The 20,619-nt window shown below is 38.6% G+C and overlaps 2 protein-coding genes across 2 annotated transcripts; both read right to left on the bottom strand.

Annotated features, from left to right (window-relative positions):
* Positions 1-1,244: 1,244 nt before the first annotated feature.
* On the bottom strand, positions 1,245-3,377 carry LOC146487827 (iron-sulfur cluster assembly 2 homolog, mitochondrial-like). Its single transcript, XM_085126177.1, has 3 exons — positions 3,164-3,377; positions 2,831-2,952; positions 1,245-1,947 (listed from the first exon to the last, which is right to left on the bottom strand). Exons 1-3 carry the CDS (start codon positions 3,362-3,364, stop codon positions 1,773-1,775), a joined length of 498 nt encoding a protein of 165 aa, XP_084982303.1. The 5' UTR covers positions 3,365-3,377; the 3' UTR covers positions 1,245-1,772.
* Positions 3,378-6,801: 3,424 nt separating this feature from the next.
* LOC146487826 (two pore channel protein 1-like) lies at positions 6,802-20,619 on the bottom strand. The gene is made up of 18 exons (XM_085127682.1): positions 20,326-20,619; positions 20,152-20,234; positions 18,802-18,922; positions 18,335-18,463; positions 18,001-18,123; positions 17,142-17,260; positions 16,135-16,236; positions 15,230-15,356; positions 14,243-14,444; positions 13,717-13,861; positions 12,726-12,890; positions 12,112-12,176; positions 11,383-11,464; positions 11,177-11,246; positions 10,272-10,515; positions 9,349-9,439; positions 8,823-8,936; positions 6,802-7,743 (listed from the first exon to the last, which is right to left on the bottom strand). Exons 1-18 carry the CDS (start codon positions 20,470-20,472, stop codon positions 7,431-7,433), a joined length of 2,442 nt encoding a protein of 813 aa, XP_084983808.1. The 5' UTR covers positions 20,473-20,619; the 3' UTR covers positions 6,802-7,430.

The following is a 20,619-nucleotide window of genomic DNA, read 5'->3' as shown; positions in this document are numbered from 1 at the left end:
CTTTCCATACATGTAGACACTTCTGTCCTTCTAGAAGTGCCTTCTTGCATCAATTTAAACTTAACATTTTATTAAATTATGACAAGTTCTCATAAACATACATTCTTTTATACAGTGTTTATCCCTCTGCTCAAAGTTTTGACAATCGGACACATACAACTAACTTGTGCGTGCAATAGGCCATTTTCATGATGGTGTCATTTGATTACAACTACCAGAATTCATTTCGTTTTCCTTTTTAAATTCAAATTTTGTAATCCCAGTGGACAGCAAAGAACAACGGCTCTAATTAGCATGAGAAAACAAAAAACTGAAGGATTCTGGTAGTTGTAGTCAAATGATGCCATAGTGAAAATGTCCTATACAGTGCATGCTCTGGCCACCATTGTCAACAAAACTTAGCAGTGGCTTTCACCTTGTATTTCATCTTGAAATCATGGATTTTCTTTTCTGAACAAGGTAGGTGAAATACTACGGACATTTACAGTGACAATCGAAATTGATGACATCATCGGAGACCCAGCGGCAGATAGTATGGATGAGGAAAAAGTCCAAATGGGCAGGAAAAATTGAGAAAGAAAAGTCTTATCTTTTCCTCCCTACTTGTCTTTGTTGAATTTTCCCCACCTTTTTTTACTTTTTCCTCATCCCCACTGCTTCAGATGTTGAGCATGTTCAGTTATGAATTAAAATGGATTTTACCAAATGTTCTCTCTGAAGAGTGTTAAGATCTGGGTTACGAGATTAGTGCTCTACCAACTGATTGAGCTAGCTGGTTGGTGGTTAATGGGGTATTTTTTATTCGCAAGAAAATTCAGTTGCTGTATCTTTTGTCTGTAAAAAGGCACTCTATGAAACAACTGCGTGTTAAAATTGGTCTCAAGATTTTACCACAGGGATTTTTGCATTTCCTTGTCTAGAGGTTTCATGGTAAAAATTCCTGAATGTTTGAATTTTCTGTTAAAATTCAACTTTTTTTGCGATAGACCACTTATTTATTATTGTTATTGTTATTATTATTATTATTATTATTATTATTGTTATTATATTTATTATTATTATTTATTATCCCCTGCTTCACTGCAAAAATGATGCAAAATATTCATGAAATTATATATTTGTGAAAATGATGCATTTTCACCTAGGTCACAAATATTTTGGTCAACTAGATTTATCTGAGATCTCTTGGCAAAGGTGAAAAATATGCAACAAGGTTGGGTTCCTTGCGACCCGAGTTCTCTTAAATGTAGACATGACACAAGTTTTTATTTTTTGCATACTTCATACACATCTTGTTTCCATGCTTGTTTATCTCATTTCTTGAGCACCTGCTGTCACTGCATCATAGCATGTGCAAAAACTATGTTCAGACACCTCAAATCTTTACATTTGCAACAATAAATATATCCTCTTGCCCATAAACTTGTGATGGATTTGTTCAATTCTGTTGTTTTCCTTTCTATGCTCCATAGTTTCCATGTGTTTTTAACTTTTCTGAATAAAAAAGTGTAAAAATAAAATTTATTTATCATGGCATCCATACATTTCAAATACTGTTTAGGACTTCTAAGGTTAATAACAGTTCTGGTAGCAAATTAACAAAATGTATTTACATAATAGTAGTGTGGACAAGAATCATTGAAAGCAATGTCTTTTCCCACCAATAAGTTTTATAGCAGGAACTTTCTGCATCCTTGTCCCATTGGTTATATTCCATCTGTACCTGAATGTCTATTTGTGAAACGTCTTCATACAAATCAGTTGCAGGATCATCAAAGTTTGAATGTGAATGATGAACCGCATGAACAACCTTTTTCAGCATTAGGGTTAAGAGATATTCTGAATGCTGAACGAATCAGTTCTTGATGATAATCAACTGTAGATCCTTTCAAGTATTCCAGTGATACTTCATCAACTACAACTCTCGCTCCATCTTTCTCAATTATTCTGAAAATCAGCAATACAAAGCAGTTGATGTTAGTTAAACATTTATCAAAAATACCCCCACCTTCTCCAAAAAGGCATTTTATCCCTCAGGTTGTAAAGATCATCTGTAAATCTTATGGTACCCCTCCCCTTCTCAGATAAGGGTTGTGATTATTTGCACACAAATTACAATCATTTTATAATCATTTTTATTATAATCACTGGATTGAAAAAAATTACAATCCAGTGATCATAGTCTCATAACTATTTTGGACAACTTGGGGTACCAAATGGTAAACTTTCAAACTTTGTGAGACAATGAGACAGACATCATTTTTTGTAAGCTCAGTTCCTTGCAGAAGAAATTTGAGAATCTGAGTTGCTTTGTAAAGGCAAGACAAAAATAAGCTCCTTCATGTTTTTTGGTTGCCATTTGAATTGAAGCAAACATGGCACATATTACAGTGAGGAGATGTGAATCTAGTATACTAGTAGTAATGCCAAACACTTTTTGTACAAATCTGTTGCTGAAATATCCAACATCTGACAAAAATTTGCCTAAAGCGTCTTTATCGACTGTACATTGTATTAGTAGTTCCTAGTATTATGGTGTCTGGAATTTTGTCCAAAGTTAATACAATTCAGTCCAAAAATTGTCCGCCTGAAATAAAAATTATGTCCGCAATTAACACGGAAAAAAATTGAATTTTTTGGGGGTTTAATGTATCTCTGAAATTCAATTGGTACAGAAATATTATTATTTTTTAACTGGACCCCATACAAATACTTCATTTTAAACTAAATTTGTACAAAATTTAAAATGGTGGCAAATTAGCATAATTTAAGGGTTGATAAACTCCCTTCACCCGATCTCCGCCCCTCACAAAATATTGTCAATAGTAACCTATCATCCTCGTTAACTTGAGAGTCGACATCAAACGTGTATTTGAAGCCTGAACAACCTCCTCCTTCAACAGACACACGAAGAAAACCTTCCTTGTCATCTGCAAAGATCTTGTGCAGTTGCTGAAAAAAAAATTGATTTCTGTTTAGCTTACCATCTTTGCTGATGCAACCAATTTTAATATTACCGAAAATCTCTATGGTTTAGCCTAGATATGGTTGAAAAGAATAGAAAATTTTCAGTTACAGGAAAAATTCTCAAATATTCAGCTAAGTTTTCTTCCATCTACGAGTAAGAAGAAAATTACAGCAAGATATTACATAAGCAGGATACCTTGACACAGCTGTCACTCAACTCCAACTCTTGTGAAGTTTCGTATTTTTGTGGAACATTTTCTTCCTTCATCGAAGAACATCGTCTAAAAAACTGCGAATGTTTGGATGGATGGTACAAATAACGACTAGAGGCAGGAAATAGTCGAGATTTGATAGCAAACGCTGCAAGATTCAACGACAACACCGATTTCGTCGCCATATTTATTTTGTTGACTGCGCTTAGTAACCACTCCTTCGCTTGTCTTGAGTGACAAGTCCTGCTGCAACGCAGGCTAACAACGTTTCTCAAATTCGGACCCGGAAAACTATTTTACATCCACAAAATTCATTACCAAACATTTAATTTTTACTCTTTTGAAAGCAAAAACGCATTGAGTTAGTTTGTACGAAAAACAACCGGCGATCTGTAGAAAAGGGACAAGAAAAATACTTTACGGAAAAGAAAGGTTGCCGATCAATAGGCCTTATCACGGTTTTCGACGCCATTTTGACGGGTGGGCAAACAGGCTTGAAATAAAAGTGTTTGTATGGAAATCCGATGTGAAATAATTTTCATAAAACATCGCTTCTGAAAAATTCATGAATTGGAAACTTTTTGCACTAGGAAAAGGATTTTAAGAACAGAATTGGAGGGATGTAGCTGTGACAAAAAGCGTTCAGTCATGTTTTGAACTTTCCATACATTTCCCTGTATTTTTTTCCCGCGAACTATTTTTAGTAGCAGTTCACGGCTGGTTCGCTATACAGACAAATGTATGGAAAGTTCAAAGCACGACTGGACGCTTTCTGTCACAGCTACATCCCTCCAATTTTTTTCTTAAAATCCTTTTCCTAGTGCCAAAAGTTTCCAATTCATGAATTTTTCAGAAGCGATGTTTTATGAAAATTATTTGACATCAGATTTCCATACAAACACTGTTATTTCAAGCCTGTTTGCCTACCCGTCAAAATGGCGCCGAAAACCGTGATAAGGCCTATTGTTGGTATGCACTATTTTGAAACTAGTTCATTTACGTTCAATCAAATTTTCCATACATCATACATGCCTTTGAAATGCTGCAACGTTTGTGAAGACCCTCCATGGTGAGCAATCGCTTACAAAAGCGCCATTTTCCCCTTGAAAAAAATCTACGGATCAGGAACCACGTGTATTCCGCCGAAATTGCATTGGGGAAAGGTGTAAACTTGACACTCGATCCAGGATCCATTTACTCACCCCACCAGGTTATGATCAAATCCCCAACCACTACTCCCTGGACACGGAAAATGGTCAAATACCTGGGGGAGGGGGACATTATGAAGGTTCGAATTGATTGGGGTATTTGTAGTACTTGAATTTTCCCAATGTCGCAAATTAATTTCCATAATCAACTTTCAGCTGATCTCGTGGCTCAGTTGGTCAGAGCGCTGGTAAGAAAATTGGGGGGTAGCCACACAATTTTCAATAATTCTAAAAAGCGTTAAAATACAAAACGGTTGTATGAAATTTTTCCAAAATTGAAGCTTAATTGTCTCTGGAAAATGCTTGGTGCCCTAATTTTCTTTCCGGATTCCAATAACTCTTGCCAAGACCTGCTTTCCCGCGTAATTATAAAACGCGCAAAAATACTTCTTTTTTACGAAACCCAAGATTCTCCATCGCCTTTTGGTTTGATTACGTCATACGCCAAGGGTTTTCCGCCTTCAGTCATGCGCAGAAGGGAAGAGTTCTGGAGTCGTCCTGGAGTCGAGAATGGAGATTCTCGGAACATACCGAGGTGCGCAGAACAAATGCGCAGTAGCAAAACGAGGCGCAGTCCTTAACTCTGTCTGGGAGGAAAATACTATTGAAACGTCAAAGTTGCAAAAAGGGAGCATGGAGCCCAATTCCGTTGCTTTCCAATCCAACCACCGATACGGTTGTACGCTGGTCCCAGAGGTTTTCGTGCTTCCTTCTCACCAAAGAAAATTGAGCCGCGATTTCCGCGAAGAGGATACAAAACGAGCCGCTCGTTATCGCCGCGATTTTATTTGAGAAGAAAAAAGAAAAAAAAACCTTTGTGACCAGGGTAATGCGGTTCGCTTCATGCATCTTTTAATTTTGCACAACCAGCTCAGTGATTGCCTAGTCCCTGTATGTATGGCTTTATCCCAGGCCATCACGATCAAGTAATCACGGGATCTAAAATGAAAGACAGAGAAAGGCCTAGGAACCATGTACCAATTACGGCTCACACTTGTTCACTAAGTAGTTTTAATTAAATAATCAGTTTTATATAACATTTTCTCTATCAACAAACGATTTGTAATTCACTTTCAAAATAATTCTCTGTAGAAAAATTACAATATATATCTTTAGTGGCGTATGTGATTTTCTGTAAAATATTCACCAAATTAAGAACGTTAAGTTCTGACAGATTTAGATTAATAATATATTTAACATCAAAACTAGAAATTATTCCTTTCATTTGATCGTCTTCGAATTTTGTCAGTTTAATCTTTTTAAAAATAATATTCCTCACTTTTTTTGTAAAATAAAACACTTTTTCCACACATAAAGGATCTGAAGCTTATTGTACTGAATAAATAGCCTGTTTAGTCACAGTACACTTTTGATTCTCATAAAAATTGCCTCTAGTTTTGCACTTAAACATAAGCAAACTCAAACATTGAATCGTTTAATTTTGATAAAACGATGGACCAGGTCGTTGATTTGTTTTGGCCATTTCAAGTAGGGTACATTTAGACAAGTATTTTTTTAAATAAAATTGCCTTGTTAACTGTGAGGAAGACCAGTCATAGAAACTGCATGTTCATAGCGATTTTGCCAGCTTGCCCAGCATTTGTTTCCTTTCCGAGGGCGCGCAAGGCTCGCAAAAACAAAAGGCGTTATTATTATTTAACTATAAAACATCGCGATAAAATCGAAAAGTTTAAAGCCATCTTGGTTAAAAGTTTCAAATGCGACGACGTTTCGACGTTCGCTTAACGTCATTATCAAGTTAAGAATGAATAAAATAAGAACGACTATAAATGTAAAAAGAATTCCTAAGAGACACGAATAAAAAGCGAAAATATGTGATGATAATGCAATAAGGTGTTCACACGCAGAGTCACGTAAAGAGTTTGGCGCGAATAGAGTCTTTCTGAGTATTTAACTCAGGGTTCAATTCCTTGATGAACAACACCTCAAAAATTAGGTAATCAAGCTTTGATCTGCATTCCTTCAGCACAGAGAATTGTTTGTCATCCAAATCAGTCTTCAATAGACCATGTTCCTCATAATGCCTCCCGATTAACCAAGATGGTTTCAAAATTTTCAATTTTTATCGCAATGTTTTATAGTTGAATTGTTTAACAAATCTCTTCTTCTACGTTATTCTTGTTATTGTTAAAGCGTGGAGTATGAATCCCATCGAGCGTGATTTGCGCTCCGCGCTCGCCTGAAAAAGCAAAAGAAATAACGCCTGACCTTCAGGCTAAAACAAATTTCGAGTGATTTTTGCTCTTTCTCTCCGGAAGCTTTCATTCTCTTCTCACGCTCGATTGACAAAGAAACAACTGCTACGCAGAATGCGATTATGTTCGCATTCAATTGAGTTAAATTTTGACTTGAAACACTGCTATTTTATAAACAATATTTTTTTCATCTTGTTTGATAACGTTGTAAAGTCCTTTGACATTAACCGGTGAAAGAAACACCAGCATAGTCAAAGTCTACGGCGAAATAATGATACTCAAATAAACGAATGTAGTGACAGTGTAACCAAGGCTAACAAGCAACTGTACACCTTTCCCTAACCCATGTTTAACGGGGAAAATCGTTTGCTCGTTAGCCAGCTAAGAATTCACAGACGGATACTATAAATACTTCAACTTTTAAGCAAGACACTTACCATGAACGTACCCTGTTTTGAAATGGCGATAGCAATAGCCTGTGAACGGGATCCCAAGTGAGGTATAGGGCGGCCTTAGACCGCGACTGACTGCGCTCGGCTCGCGGTTTTTGCCCTACATCTCACTTGGAAATCTGTTCATAGGCTACGGTACCCACGAACTCCTTCGCTGGGCCTTCTACATTTTCTCTCGTCACCCAACATAAAACGGTGGGGATGCCGAGGAAGATATATTGTCATAGAAGTTCCTTTCTAGGCAAGCGTGCGGACGCGCTGATCATGTGAAAAACCGGCTCGCTCTCTCCAGTCTCGTTAAGCTTGTTTTGTACTTCTTTCACTTGCTCGCGCCCGCACGTCTTTCTAGAAACCAAGGGAATGTTAGCGTCTTTTTTAGTCCACATCGATCGTAAGAAAAGTAAGTTTCCTTTTGGATCGTTCATCTATATGTTCTTCAGATTCACCGAGTTCATCTAAGTCTTCCAAATCTTTGGGTCCGAGGTCATCTTCTTCCAGCTCATCCTCAAACATTTCCTGCAACAGCAGGTCAGCGTTCTTTTTCTGTTGTGACGGTATTTTAAATCTCAAACCAGTGTCCAGTGCAAGGTGCTCAATGGACGTGAAGCCATTACTTCGCCGATCATTTAACTCCTCGTCACCGTCATCCGTGGACAGAAGCGAGGCAGCTCTCTCTCTTACTGGACACCTGAAATTAAAATGGACGACCAATGTTTGGTGTAGAATTCTATGGTTTTGACTGCATCAATGCTACAACAAACGTTATCCAACACATAAGGCTGTGGGACTGTGCTATCGATGAAACCAGAGTGATCAACCAGAAAGATCGCAAAAAGCCAACAACTAAAATGGGAGGTACAACTGGGAGAGGGGTGAATCAAGTGGGGTCTGACGGTCTTGTCTTGGGGGCAACAACCTCGATATAGGAGGCATCTGCATGTAGTTCACTGACTAATCGCTGCACTGAATCCTGTTCTTCAGTTAAACAGATGCATAGCTCTGAGGTACAATCCCTCAGTAGCGGCGGGGCGCCCTAATGTTGTCACGGTCGGTATATCGACACGGAAGATGGCTTTTTGTCTTACCAATGTCACCAACACTGAAACAAACTCGATTAAAATGAACGCATTTCGAGGATCAACTCATGCAAACTCAACTTTTCAATTTACGTCCACTTATGTATTTGCTTGATCTGGGCTTCAGCTGATTTATGTTAGGGGGACATTACAGTTGACTAGACTGTAAAACAGTCCTTTATTATCTTCTTGAAAGAGAGGGGGACGAAGCGAGGGACGAAGCGCGGAAAGCGTGGAGTCTCACGCGTGAGCCTCACGCGCCCCGAACCGACTGTTCGCTTTGCATACAACAAGTTGGTTCTCTCCCCAGTCTCACTTTCCCATCTCGTCGCTTGCTCCAAACTTTCCTTTCCAAGACCGCCTGAGTTCGTACGACTTACAACGCAAAAAGTACGGACTGTTTTGCGGTCTACAGTCGGCAGAAAGACCGCAAAACAGTGGTAGTTTCTGCGTTGGTACACTGCTTATGCACTAGGCTCGACAATGGGTCTTGAGTGCGCGAAGAAACGTGCGAGGGCCGCGCGCGATAATTTGCGCTTTCGGCGCTTCGCGACTCGCGAGTTCGCACCCTCTCTGGATTTTCAGAAAAAAACTCGGCTGTTTTCAGTCTTTTTAGCAATTGACCAAACTAAGTCACCTTATTATGTGAGCGCTACTTCATATTTCATTTTGTCATTCTAAACATACTCACATTCCAACACCGATGCCTTTTTCTTCGATTTTTTTGTTGAAGACTGTTTCTATCTTTCCATGCGTGATTGAATACTCCAACATGAAGGCTTCTAAAATGAACGCCACAAATATACTGAAAGGAAAACAGACAAAGAACTTATCATTGAATTAATAACAACTCAATAAAATTTTCTCCTTGGCTTACTTATAGCTACAATGAATCCATGTTAAAACGATCATGGATGGGCTCTGAAATGGGCAAGTGCCGAGTTATGATGGCCTCCAAACAGAAAAGAGATCCAGTTGAAAAAAATAAGATACGAAAGCAAGAAATTGAAGGAAGTACTGATAAACTAGAAGGTCGGGTTAACGGGGTTTTCATACCGGAGGCCGAATGTAGCTGTTTTCATGGAAAGAGGGGGGGGGGGGGGGGGGGATTTCCAATGCATATTTCATATTTACAACTGTAAGGAGTATTCATGGTACATCTATGTTAATCGTATATTGTAAATGTTTCAGTCTAACTTAAATAAATATGGACTTACTTGAGGACTACAATAACACAAAGGAGATGGAATGAGAGGAAATATATCCTGGCAAATTTGTTTGTCACCCGAACATAGCCTTGAGTAATAACTGGAGATATGTTAAAGACAAAGGGAATACATTGGAGACGCAACACAAAGCAATAAGAACGTACATACATGTTTTCCCGCGCTTAGCAGCGGTCGCATGTTTTCCCGCGCTCGACACCGGTCGCATGTTTTCCCTCGCTTGGCAGTAGTCGCATGTTTTCCCGCGCTTGGCAGTAGTCGCATGTTTTCCCTCGCTTGGCAGTAGTCACATGTTTTCCCGCGCTTGGTGCCGATTGCATGTTTTCCCGCGCTTGACGCCGGTCGCATGTTTTCCCTCGCTTGGCAGTAGTCGCATGTTTTCCCGCGCTTGACGCCGATTGCATGTTTACCCGCGCTTGACGCCGGCCGCATGTTTTCCCGCGCTTGGCAGTAGTCGCATGTTTTCCCGCGCTTCACGCCGGTTGCATGTTTTCCCGCGCTCTGCACTGGTTTAAATTACCCCCCCACCGCCTCACACTGGTTCATTAGGAATCGCGTTACGGCAAACGGCTAACGTGGGATTCGCGTTTATATTTTCTTGAAATAAAGAGTACAGAGATGAGAATAGTGCAAACTAATTCTGGCCTTTGATGCTAACGCAAAACTACTCGATTTGACAGAGAAACTGAAAACAGCAAGCGGTAAATATAGGATAAACATGGTCATGTGGTCATATTTCACGTTTGCCGTTTGCCGAGGTTACATTTTTCAGGTGGAGGAGGTTTTGTTTCCAAAGGTAGTCATTATAAGCCACTCTACTTTGAAGCACTCCCTTTTCCATGATTACTCTCCTGTTACTAGAGAACAACCCAAACAATAAACCAAGGACAAAACTGATCTAATTCAAAGGATACTGTGCCACTGATTAACAACCATCAAGTCAAACAGAAGCTTGAACGCTCTCAAGATGTTATTAAAGTTGTTATTACAATAGCGATCTGCATAGAAGTCTGAATCTTTTAACTTGATATTCCCGCAAAATTCAGTATAATTTCCACCGTCAGTACCGTTGCCATCTGCGGGGGGATAATTGCCTTCCATTTTGATCAAGTTACCGAATAGTTCCATTCCCATAATGGCGTATATGTAGTACAGCACCTGTAAAACAAAAATCATGTATTACTATGACTGTGCCCTGGCCAGTATACATAAAAATTTACAAAAATGACACCACTTTCGTGTGGCAACTCAGGCGTGGACAGAAACGACAAGGAAAATCGCGAATCATCTTTAAAATAGGTACAATTTTAAACGAACTCCACTTCCAACATGCCACCCTGAAGAAGGCAGTACTGCCGAAACGTCGGTGAACATAAACCGAACTTAACAGCGTTAAAGAATATCAAAACCTTTTGTATCACCTGAATAAGACGCTTCGCAGTTTTAACAATATTATCAACATTTTTAAACGGCACAGGATTGCAGGCTGAGGAACTTAGGACATTAAAACTGGAATTTTTGTGAACGTTTCAGAATTCAAAAACACACGAGAAAACAGGTAACTCACCAGGCCGAAACCTGGATTTTGTGGCTTGAAGCAAATTGGAATATTGAACAGTCAACCAGTAACTGTCGTCACCTTAATCAATACTAAAGAAGCTGTTTTCTCTTGCGTTTTGCCTTTTATTGAGTCTTCGTGAAACTTATGAGGGAAACTTTACGTTTGACGCGGCAAACAGCAAGTGAATGTTTGCCGTTAATTTTTCGAAGGACGTGACATAATCTCTATCTACTATAATCATAAAACTTCGAGACTTACAAACAGAATTGCACCGTAAGTGCTCATTGCAGGACCAATCTGCATCACTGTTCCGATAATAACCTGAAATCTAAATAACATAGCACGGTCAAAAACACTTCTTCACTCACGGGAATGAACCTCACACGAGCCTTTGGTCATTACTAAAGATTTAGCTAAGACAACGCGACGTCCTGGCAGTTTCATACGCAAGTGTTGGTACATACCGTTTAATTGTTCCCATGATTTTGACTAATCTGAGGACTCGAAGAACCATCAAAAAATCCAACACGCTTTGACTTGACTGCACTAAGAAAAAAAAATAAAGATAACAAACAGTTGCTAACTAGACCGCAAAGAATTTCCATGTTTTCTTGAATCAAAGTCGTAAGCTGAACGTAATTAAATGAAAAAGAACTAGTAGGTTTGGGGTTAGGTAGCTGTTTGGTTCTTTAAATCAGTTAGAAAGAGCTAGGTGGTTTCATTGTTGAGAGTATTCGCTTCCCACTTATGAGACCCTGGTTAACATGGATATAATAGCCGCTTTTTGTCGCTGCCGACGAAAACTCAACCGTTAAACTAACTGGCGAACATTTGAAGAGGAGAGCGAACTCTTGAAAATAGTGACTGAAAAAGAACTAGTAGGTTTGGGGTTAGGTAGCTGTTTGGTTCTTTAAATCAGTTAGAAAGAGCTAGGTGGTTTCATTGTTGAGAGTATTCGCTTCCCACTTCTGAGACCCTGGTTAACATGGATATAATAGCCGCTTTTTGTCGCTGCCGACGAAAACTCAACCGTTAAACTAACTGGCGAACATTTGAAGAGGAGAGCGAACTCTTGAAAATAGTGACATAAGTATAAGGAACATGACGACAAGGTTGTAAGAACTATATCTAAACTGTCTCTGAGTAAGTTATGTGACAATACAGCAACAAATTAGAACAAACGTTCTACTTACATGATTCATAAGAGCTTTCAATAATGAGGGCAAATGTTGCAGAGCCGATAACTAGAAAATCAAATCTGAAAAATAAAATTGTGAAAATACATACTGGAAGTGAAACACATAAAATGTCATATTTTTCAACTGTGGATTGAAGAATTAATAAATGAGAGGAATTCACTACTGTCAGCAATTCAGTTGAGTACATAACTGCGATGGTCTTTAAGTTACTGGATTCTTTCTTCTGTAGTTCTAAATAGATGATATTTTAGATATTTCACCCCCATCTCTTCACTTCAACAGGCATGTTACGAATTCACAGAATGACCAGCTCCCAGTTGGCTCGATAGCTCAGTTGGTAAAGCACTGCACCGGCATCGCAGAGGTCATGCGTTCGAATGCCGTTCAAACCTGAATTTTTTTCGGGCTACTTCTTCCTCTTCTTCTTTTTTTTTTTTTTCGAAAATGCTCAGCTAAGTTGTGCAAATTACTGGGATAGCCTCTCATTGATCAATACTTGAAACGAAGAAAAATCTTAAGACGCGAAAAACAGCAATAACAGCAAAAATAACACACAGTAAACAACAACAACAACAACAACAAACAAACAGAACTGAATGAATACTAACATATTCCAGTAGCGCGCAAAGAATTCCTTTAAGCCATACGTGTACAGCTTTAAGAGAATTTCCAGGTTAAAAACCGCCAGGAAGAGAACTTCGGCGTCATTTCGTTCCAGTGCAATAAAAATGGCATTGGCAAAAATTACCACGTCAAAAAAGTACACGAAATACCTGAAAATGAAAGAAACAAAATGATGAAAACTTTATTTGATATAATTAAGCCCAAAATTAAACATTAACGTTTCTCGTGGATTACGCAGGTTGTGAGCAAGACGAACAAGTAAGGCAACAACACTCTGGCGGCGAACCGCTCAGCCCGCTTGGGTAACTACTTTAATTTGTGTGTGTTTTTATATTTTTTTCCTAGATTTGTTATCAAATAACTTTGTGGCCTTATTTTGTAGTTTAAAATAAAGTTGTTTAAAATACTAACTCTATAACTGCTTAAAAAATACTTGAAACCGTATTTATTAAAACTTAAAACGATGTAACACTTACAAAGGATGCTCGAAATTTCGTCTGTATCATGTCAGGCCAGGAGCCATAATCAGGGATCCATCCCTGATTATGGCTCCTGGTCAGGCATGGAATTTTTTATTTTTTATTTTTTGCTCAGATTGTTTCTTGATATTTGCGTTTCGTTTGAGGGGTCAATGTTTTCGTCACGCCCAGTACGGCCAGATGAAAATAGACTACGAGCCATCCCTTATTTTTTGGGGGGACAGTAAAGCGTGCGAACCACGCGGGCGCGCGTAAAAATTGCCTCTCGCGTGGAGACGCGACGCGCGAAAAAATATTCGCTCGCGTAGTTTACTCGCTTCACTTTCCCTAAGAAAAATAAGGACTGCTAAGATTAAAAGCACGCCTTAGAATACATATGAAACCGTCCTAGTTTTAAACGTTTTCTAGGGTTTTTGAGGGAAAATAAATTACATGTGGATAAAGACCCTCTATTTGGAATGGCGAAGTTAAACAAAGGTTTGATTCGTTGACTTACTTGTGACATACACACACTCGAATCTTGGCACTAACACGTGAATTGTAGATTCGCGGAATAAACCTCTCGAACAGATTTATTTGATCTTTTACTTCAATGACTTTAACATTCAGCACGTCAGCTATCATTAGAAAGTCTTTTTTACCTGAAAAGGAAAATTATCAGTTTGATCCAAAGAACAATACATTAAAATTATAGTGCCTTATCCAAGGACCAAAAAAATTTCCGCACTTTTTTGGGTTTTAAGAGCAATGTTATCCAAACGAAGCCTGGAGCGAGCGACGAAAGGGAGAGTGCGACACACACGCGCGTGCGAGGCTCGCGCGTGAGATTCATTCCTCGCTTCGCGCCATGCGAGCTTGCGCTTTCCGTCTTGCTCAGTAAATTACAAGAAAAAGAAAAACCCCGACTGTTCTGCATGCTACAATGAAGGCGTGAGATCTCCATCCAACTGGTTTTCGGTGTTGTGAGAGTGAAAAGTTAACCTTAAACAAGATTCAAGTAACAAGAGCCATTTTACTCATACCTATGCTGCCGTCATTGTTGTCATCAAGGACCTGCCACATCAGAGCTACTCTAGCCGGACTCCACTTCGGACACACCTCTTTCATAAGTGTGCGCCATCTTTTCTCTGTAATCACCCATTTGCTGTTACACCAGACTTTCAGCACATCAAATGCTTGCTTCAGTTGTCTGCGCTTACGGTAAACTGACGCACGAATTTCATTCTAAAAGAAAAATACATTTGTTAAGACATGAGTAAGTGAATAAAACGCAGGAGGAGGGAAATGGAGGAATATTTCAGTACACAGGCGGCTCCAACGGAAATGAGCAATTGCACGGGGTCACTGCTACGTTGCTTTTAGAGGAAACTGAGCAAAAGGCGAAAAATAACGTTTAGCGAAGGAGGACTGGTCTAATATTTTGAGTGAATCTGAATTAGTGAAAAAAAATTGTCTTTGGAGTTTAAACGTCGCTTTTCGATGATGCAAACTCTCGGCAAAGTGCCCAGACACAAGCGCTACTAGACTTACTCAAGTCGACTTCTTTGAGCTCCGAACATGAGCGACGACTCCCGAGAAGTCGACTTGTTTTTGGTTTCCGACGATTCCGACACGTTTTCCGCCAGACTCCACTAAAAGGCGTTTTTAGAAAGCCTTGGGTACAGTTTTCGGGCCATCTCCAGAGGTAAACCCAATTACGTTCCCGGACAAAGGCACCTGTCTGAACAGGAATTCGTCAGTTCCTGCCTGACTTTGCCCCCTGCGATTCAGTGAACAAAACGGCAGCGTGGTTAATCTTAATGGTATGCTGAAGGTTAATGACCTTGCAACAGTCTTACAGGTCAGTTTTTTAAAATGTGTGTATTCAACACCACTCTCCGAGTAAGAATTCTCACTTGACAAATCATTGCCCAGTGGAAATGTGGTAAAGCTGAGCAGTAACCAGAAGAAAATTTAAATTTTGTGGTTAATTCTAAACAGAGGCTTTTGCCGGCCACATCATGATATACCTTTAAGTGCTTGCGGTAGTTCTTATACACAACAGCAAGAAAAATGCTGACAAATATGTACATGCAGACGACGATGAAAATGACAAAGAACAGACTTGACCAAGGGTTACTGTCATAAGCTGGTATCCTGTGAAAAGAAAGAATCACGAAGTTATGGTTTAGATGCATTTGTACCTGCAAAATGTTAAATGTACATTCGGTGACTTCATGTAGTGAAGGTTTGATTCAAATACCTCTTCTAAATATTTCTTTATACTTCAGACTAATTTGTTCATCTATTAGGCAGAATCATGTTTTTGGAAAGAGCTGTTTGCATGATCGTCTTGAAGGCTTCATAAAGCATACAAAAATTTCATCCCACAAATACATTTAGTGGAGGTTCTGGGTTCAACTCCCGCTCAGTCTTGCCGCTTGCCTTGGCTGCACTTGTAATTAGGGAGCTTAAGCACAGACGTCAACCGGAAATTGAATTTTTCGTTTTTACGCCATCGCGTTTGTAACGTCAAGCCACAGTCATCAATGAGAGCTTTTCCTGTCCATGGTAAGGAGCAAAACGACGCCAGAAAAGTAAACATTCGACTTCCGGTTGAGGTCCGGGGCTCACGAACGTCTGTGCTTAAGCTCCCTAATGACCAACTGACCGGCCTCCTGCCAGATGGGACTTTTAACCTGTTCTGTTGAATTTGTATTATTTGTTTTTCATCATTTGAGTGGAGTACCTGAAAACTAACTTGGCATAGCTAAGTGCACCTCCACTATAAGCAAAGCATTTAAATTATTATTATTATTATTATTATTATTATTATTATTATTATTATTTTTCTTTATTTTATTTTATTTATTTTATTTTTTTTTTACCAATTTAACAAATTGACGTGCGTGACTGAATGACAAATCTTACTCACATTACATCTGGATTGTTGGCTGTCGTTGTAAGAACGTACAAACTGAAAAACACGTCCAAGAAGTTTGTGAAGTATGGTTTGCCATGAATGTCTTTAATGTTTCTGCAAAGAAAGCAGGAAAATAAACCATTAAATTATAACAGGGATTAAACAAATAATTAATGGTCTTCTTACATGTACGTGAAATTTAATATTAATACTGCTTCAGCAAGTGGTCATTGTTACAACCAGTCTAGTTCTACATTTGTTGTAACACCACACATCTACATCACGCATTCACTTCTGCAGAAATGATTATGTTGATAATGAAACTAATGAGGACAATAATTTATTACAAGAATGATAATGATGATGACAATGAACATATGCCTTCTTCAGATTTCTGTCTCCATTTTAGAATTTGTACTGGTGATTATAAATAATTATGTATGTTAAAACAACAATTAACTGTTACTCCTGACCACCAGTTTGCAATGGATATGAGGTGATAGACAGCCAACAAAGTGCACAGCGTTTTTAGCCTAACAGGTTCTTAAAACCCAGGTTCTTATACGCGGGCTATTACTGTAATGGAAGTTATTTCTCTTACATGGTATATAATTTACGCTTAATGCATGGTCCCGAGGGAAACAGTCAGTTTTGTTTTCCCGAGAGTCCTGATATTTTTTGGGACGACGTCAAGGACTCGAGGGAAAACAAAACTAACTAGTTTCCCAAGGGACCATACATTAAGTGCTTTGTTATATATTTATGTCAATAACCACAGCAAAACAAACAAACAAACAACTGAGAGGGCAACAACTGCAGAATTGTATTGAGCTTGGGATACATTTGTTTTTAATCAGGGGCACGTGACCAAGAATCAACCAATCACAGTGCTTGTTTTGTTGAGTGAAAGTCTAGGTATATAACAATGGCTGATATCACATTCACTGAGTTTATCTCTGTAATTGCATCATCCATTGATCCAGTGTTTAATGAGACTAATTGTACCACACTAACTGTACCTTTTCCCAAAAAGTTTTGATCCAAGCAATGTAAACAAACCAATCATGAGTAGCAGAAGAATAAGAACATTGGCAATCTCTGGCAGAGTTTTTCTGATATTTCTAAAAGCTCTTCTAATCTGGAAGGAAAGGGATAAAGTTTGAAGTTAAAAAAACTGCCATGGCTGGGAAGGCTACTTGTTGGTCTGTACCATACGTTTCTAACCGGGTCAGATCCATGAAACAGTTAACCTTACGGTATGAGACAGATGTATCCAAGAAAATGTTGTTAGATATGATCTTCAGAAACAATCAATAGTTCCAGGAAAAATCCATACCTCTCTTCCTATTTATACTGTGTATAAATAAAGTTATCCAATCCAATCCAATACCCCCTCCCCCACCTCCATGGCCGGAAAGGATAGGAAGTTCTGGGGAGGGGGTGGAGGGTCTCAAAGCCTTATTATAGGAACTTAAGAAGCTTAATTGGAATTCAAGAGGAGGTAATCAGAAAAAAAAATCTCTTCCGTAGGGAAGAGGGGGTGGGGGTGGGGAGCTATGCTGGTTCCATCCACCAGTCTGCTTTAGCTGCCAACTACACAACAAGTTCTTTCAGCCAAAAGATAATATGTATTGTAGAGAAGTCATATTTAACAATGTTAGCAAAAGTAGTTGACAAATATTGATTAAAAAATTCAGTTTTGAGCTCAAAGGCTGTCAGAATCCATGAGGAACTTTGTCCAGCCATTTTCTATTGCGACAAGGAAAATATATTGCTATAAGTCAGATGGCCTTGATTATTGAGAAAGTATTTTTGTTAGAGCATTTATTTATGGTATTAAGTTAGTTTCAGTTCTTTCTATTTTCAGTCATTTCTTACTTGTCTTCCCTCACTGATATTGATGAGAAAAAGAGGACGGAAAACTCGTGTCCATCGTACTGTGTGAACTGGAAGTTCAGCTTCTTTGAAGATAATGTACATGATCATGTCAATAAATGTCAGCTGTGAATAAAAAGGAAACAAATTAAAGTATGAGGAAAACAGTGTAAAATTTGTAACATGATATATTACAGTGCTGTTTGCCATATCATTGTCGCTTGGAGTCCAATGGCACTAAATAACATGGATAAAAACTAAAAGTAATAATGATATTTTAATTGGTGAGTTGAAATGGAAACTGGTAGAAAGTTTGTAAAAACGCATGTTGTCTTACCACAATAATGGACAAAAAAATGACATTCTTCTTGTCTCGCCAAAATTTTACCCCAGCAGCAAAACACCAGACATGGAAAAGACGAAGAATGAACACAAACAGGCAAAAGTATTCCAGCAACATTGTAGCCTGCAAGATAAAAAAGAAGGCAATGCTGAATAAATTTGCTACCACTAGACAGCAAGTTTTTCTGTTGTATATTTTTTTACCTGTAAGCGCCTCTTTCCTCTGTAAGTCTTTTGTTGTATGTGTTGACTTTTTGCAATTAAGTTAGTTATGCCTGATGTAGCTGGTACTTACTTGCTGTTAGTTTTGAAAATGAAAAAAATACAGTTGCAAAAAAAAAACAAAAAAAAAAACAGTTATTACAGAGATATCAGCTAGGTTTCAGATGGACAGATGTATATAAGCAAAGATTTTCCAACATGTAAATTTATGTTTATGATTAAAAGTGTAACTCTCCATACCCAGTAAGGTAATGCCATTCCAGATACAGCAGGGGTTTCAAAGAATGCCAGACAAAGAATTAGCCATGAACAAAAATAGACCAAGGCTCGCAAAACTGGCTTGTTGTAAATTTTGTAAAGTCTGGTAAAAGAGTGAATGACAGCTAAATTAAGTATGGATAAATATAGGTACATTGAGAAAGCAAAATTAGGTAATCTGAATGCAAATGCAAATAATGAACATATCAGCTTTATTGCCCAAGTGTTTGTGTTGGAGGAGAATGGAAAATGTTTGGTTTGGCACCCACTTTCCCAAAGAAATTCCAGTTAAGCTCCATACTTTGCTTCTAAAATTTTGGTTTTTAAGACTCCCCTCCCCCTAGAAATTTCCGATGACCTTCCTTGGGGTGGGTATGGATTTTTTCTGGAACTGCACAATGTGGCAAAATGTGTTATATTTGGCTGGCAAAATTACTTTATTATTAAAATTTTGCCACTCAGTTCCTCTAGGTTCTACCCTGGAAGACAGGGCGACCATTCCCTTTAGAGCTACCTCTGCTGTTATGCTGCCTATTGTTGTTGTTGTTGATGTCGTTGTCGTCATCATCATCATCATCATCATTATTATTAATATTATTGTTGTTGTTGTTGACATTATCCAACGTTTCCTTAACCTTTTTATAAAATCTTTACCTCATCATCCTCAAATTATCAGCAATCATGTCCAGTAATAACCACCTTTTGTTATCTCATATTAAAGGTGGTTATTTATGCTTGAAGGTCAACACACACAAGGGGGCCAGCAGGGGGACTTCAAATCACACAGACAAGTAGTCTCCTGTAATATTTACAAGAGGAGACTTGTTGTGTTTATTTTTAATTAGTTGCAGGAAAATCAGTCGCACGAATAGTGTGCAACAGGCAGAATTTTAGGGGAATATCACTGTGAGTATGGATTCAACACAGTTTGAAGTTGTGGGACAAGTCATAGGGTGCATGCCCCCACTCCTGGTGGCGCCAATCAGATTTTTTGATGAAATGAAAGGTTGACACAAAGGAACTTTCAGTCTTTGTGCCTGCAGCTAAAACTGGACTCATCAACTCCATGTGCAATTGGGGAAAACTAAACACCTGGGGTTGTGAACAAAGCTAAAATTTGCTTGGTAAACAGTGAAAACCAACCAGTTTGGAGAAAATTTTCCCTTTGAGTTCCATTTTGTTATCAACAACATGTAACAGATAATACAATCAGACAAAGGATGTTGGAGGTCGACTGAAAGTTGTCGATCAAAGCAACTCATATGATTCAGAAACATGGATAGATCAAATCACTCCTCAGAAATAATGCTGTTCATTTAAACAAAATTAAACCTTAATTCCTTCGGGGAGGTCTGAAAATATCCATTTCGCCCGAGTCTTGCCTCATTGACCAATATCCCAGCAAGTAGCAATTCCTGAAAAAGATAATGGCTTGTCAAGAGAGCTATATTCATGACATGTCAAAGTGCAAAGTTTGGTACGAACAAGTGAAGTCATCATACATACCGTCTCGTTAAGCTGACTGTCTTCATCTCGCCGAGAAGATTCATCTCCAAGATCGATATTTACAAGCTCTGATCCAGTGACGAAGCTGACTGACCTGTGCTGTGCCCGTACTTTCCTCAACAGCGAATCTTCATCATCCGGCGCCATTTGTGCCAGGCGCAACGGCTCGACACAATACGTGATTGCGTGACAGGTGTTGAATAAAAATGTCGAATTTGCAGTAGAATTCTTCGTAGCTTTAGTTTATAATAAAAGTGTTAGACTTCATCGAAAATATTGCTATGGTTTTAATTA

This window comes from Pavona decussata, unplaced genomic scaffold (genome assembly GCF_977016875.1).
Source record: "Pavona decussata unplaced genomic scaffold, jaPavDecu1.1 SCAFFOLD_13, whole genome shotgun sequence".
In the NCBI taxonomy this organism is placed as follows: domain Eukaryota; kingdom Metazoa; phylum Cnidaria; class Anthozoa; order Scleractinia; family Agariciidae; genus Pavona; species Pavona decussata.
This window is presented reverse-complemented; position numbering and strand designations above follow the sequence as displayed.

Bases quoted from the DNA above. Each gene is read 5' to 3' on its own strand.
- LOC146487827 (XM_085126177.1), bottom strand. From the start codon at position 3,364: ATGGCGACGAAATCGGTGTTGTCGTTGAATCTTGCAGCGTTTGCTATC. The intron at 2,953-3,163 runs GTATCCTGCTTA...TTTTTTTTTCAG, and splicing joins TGAGTGACAGCTGTGTCAAG to CAACTGCACAAGATCTTTGC. The intron at 1,948-2,830 runs GTTACTATTGAC...GCTGATTTTCAG, and splicing joins CAAGTTAACGAGGATGATAG to AATAATTGAGAAAGATGGAG.
- LOC146487826 (XM_085127682.1), bottom strand. From the start codon at position 20,472: ATGGCGCCGGATGATGAAGATTCGCTGTTGAGGAAAGTACGGGCACAG. The intron at 16,237-17,141 runs GTACAGTTAGTG...CTTTCTTTGCAG, and splicing joins TCAAAACTTTTTGGGAAAAG to AAACATTAAAGACATTCATG. The intron at 8,937-9,348 runs GTAAGTCCATAT...TTTTCCTTTCAG, and splicing joins TGTGTTATTGTAGTCCTCAA to TATATTTGTGGCGTTCATTT.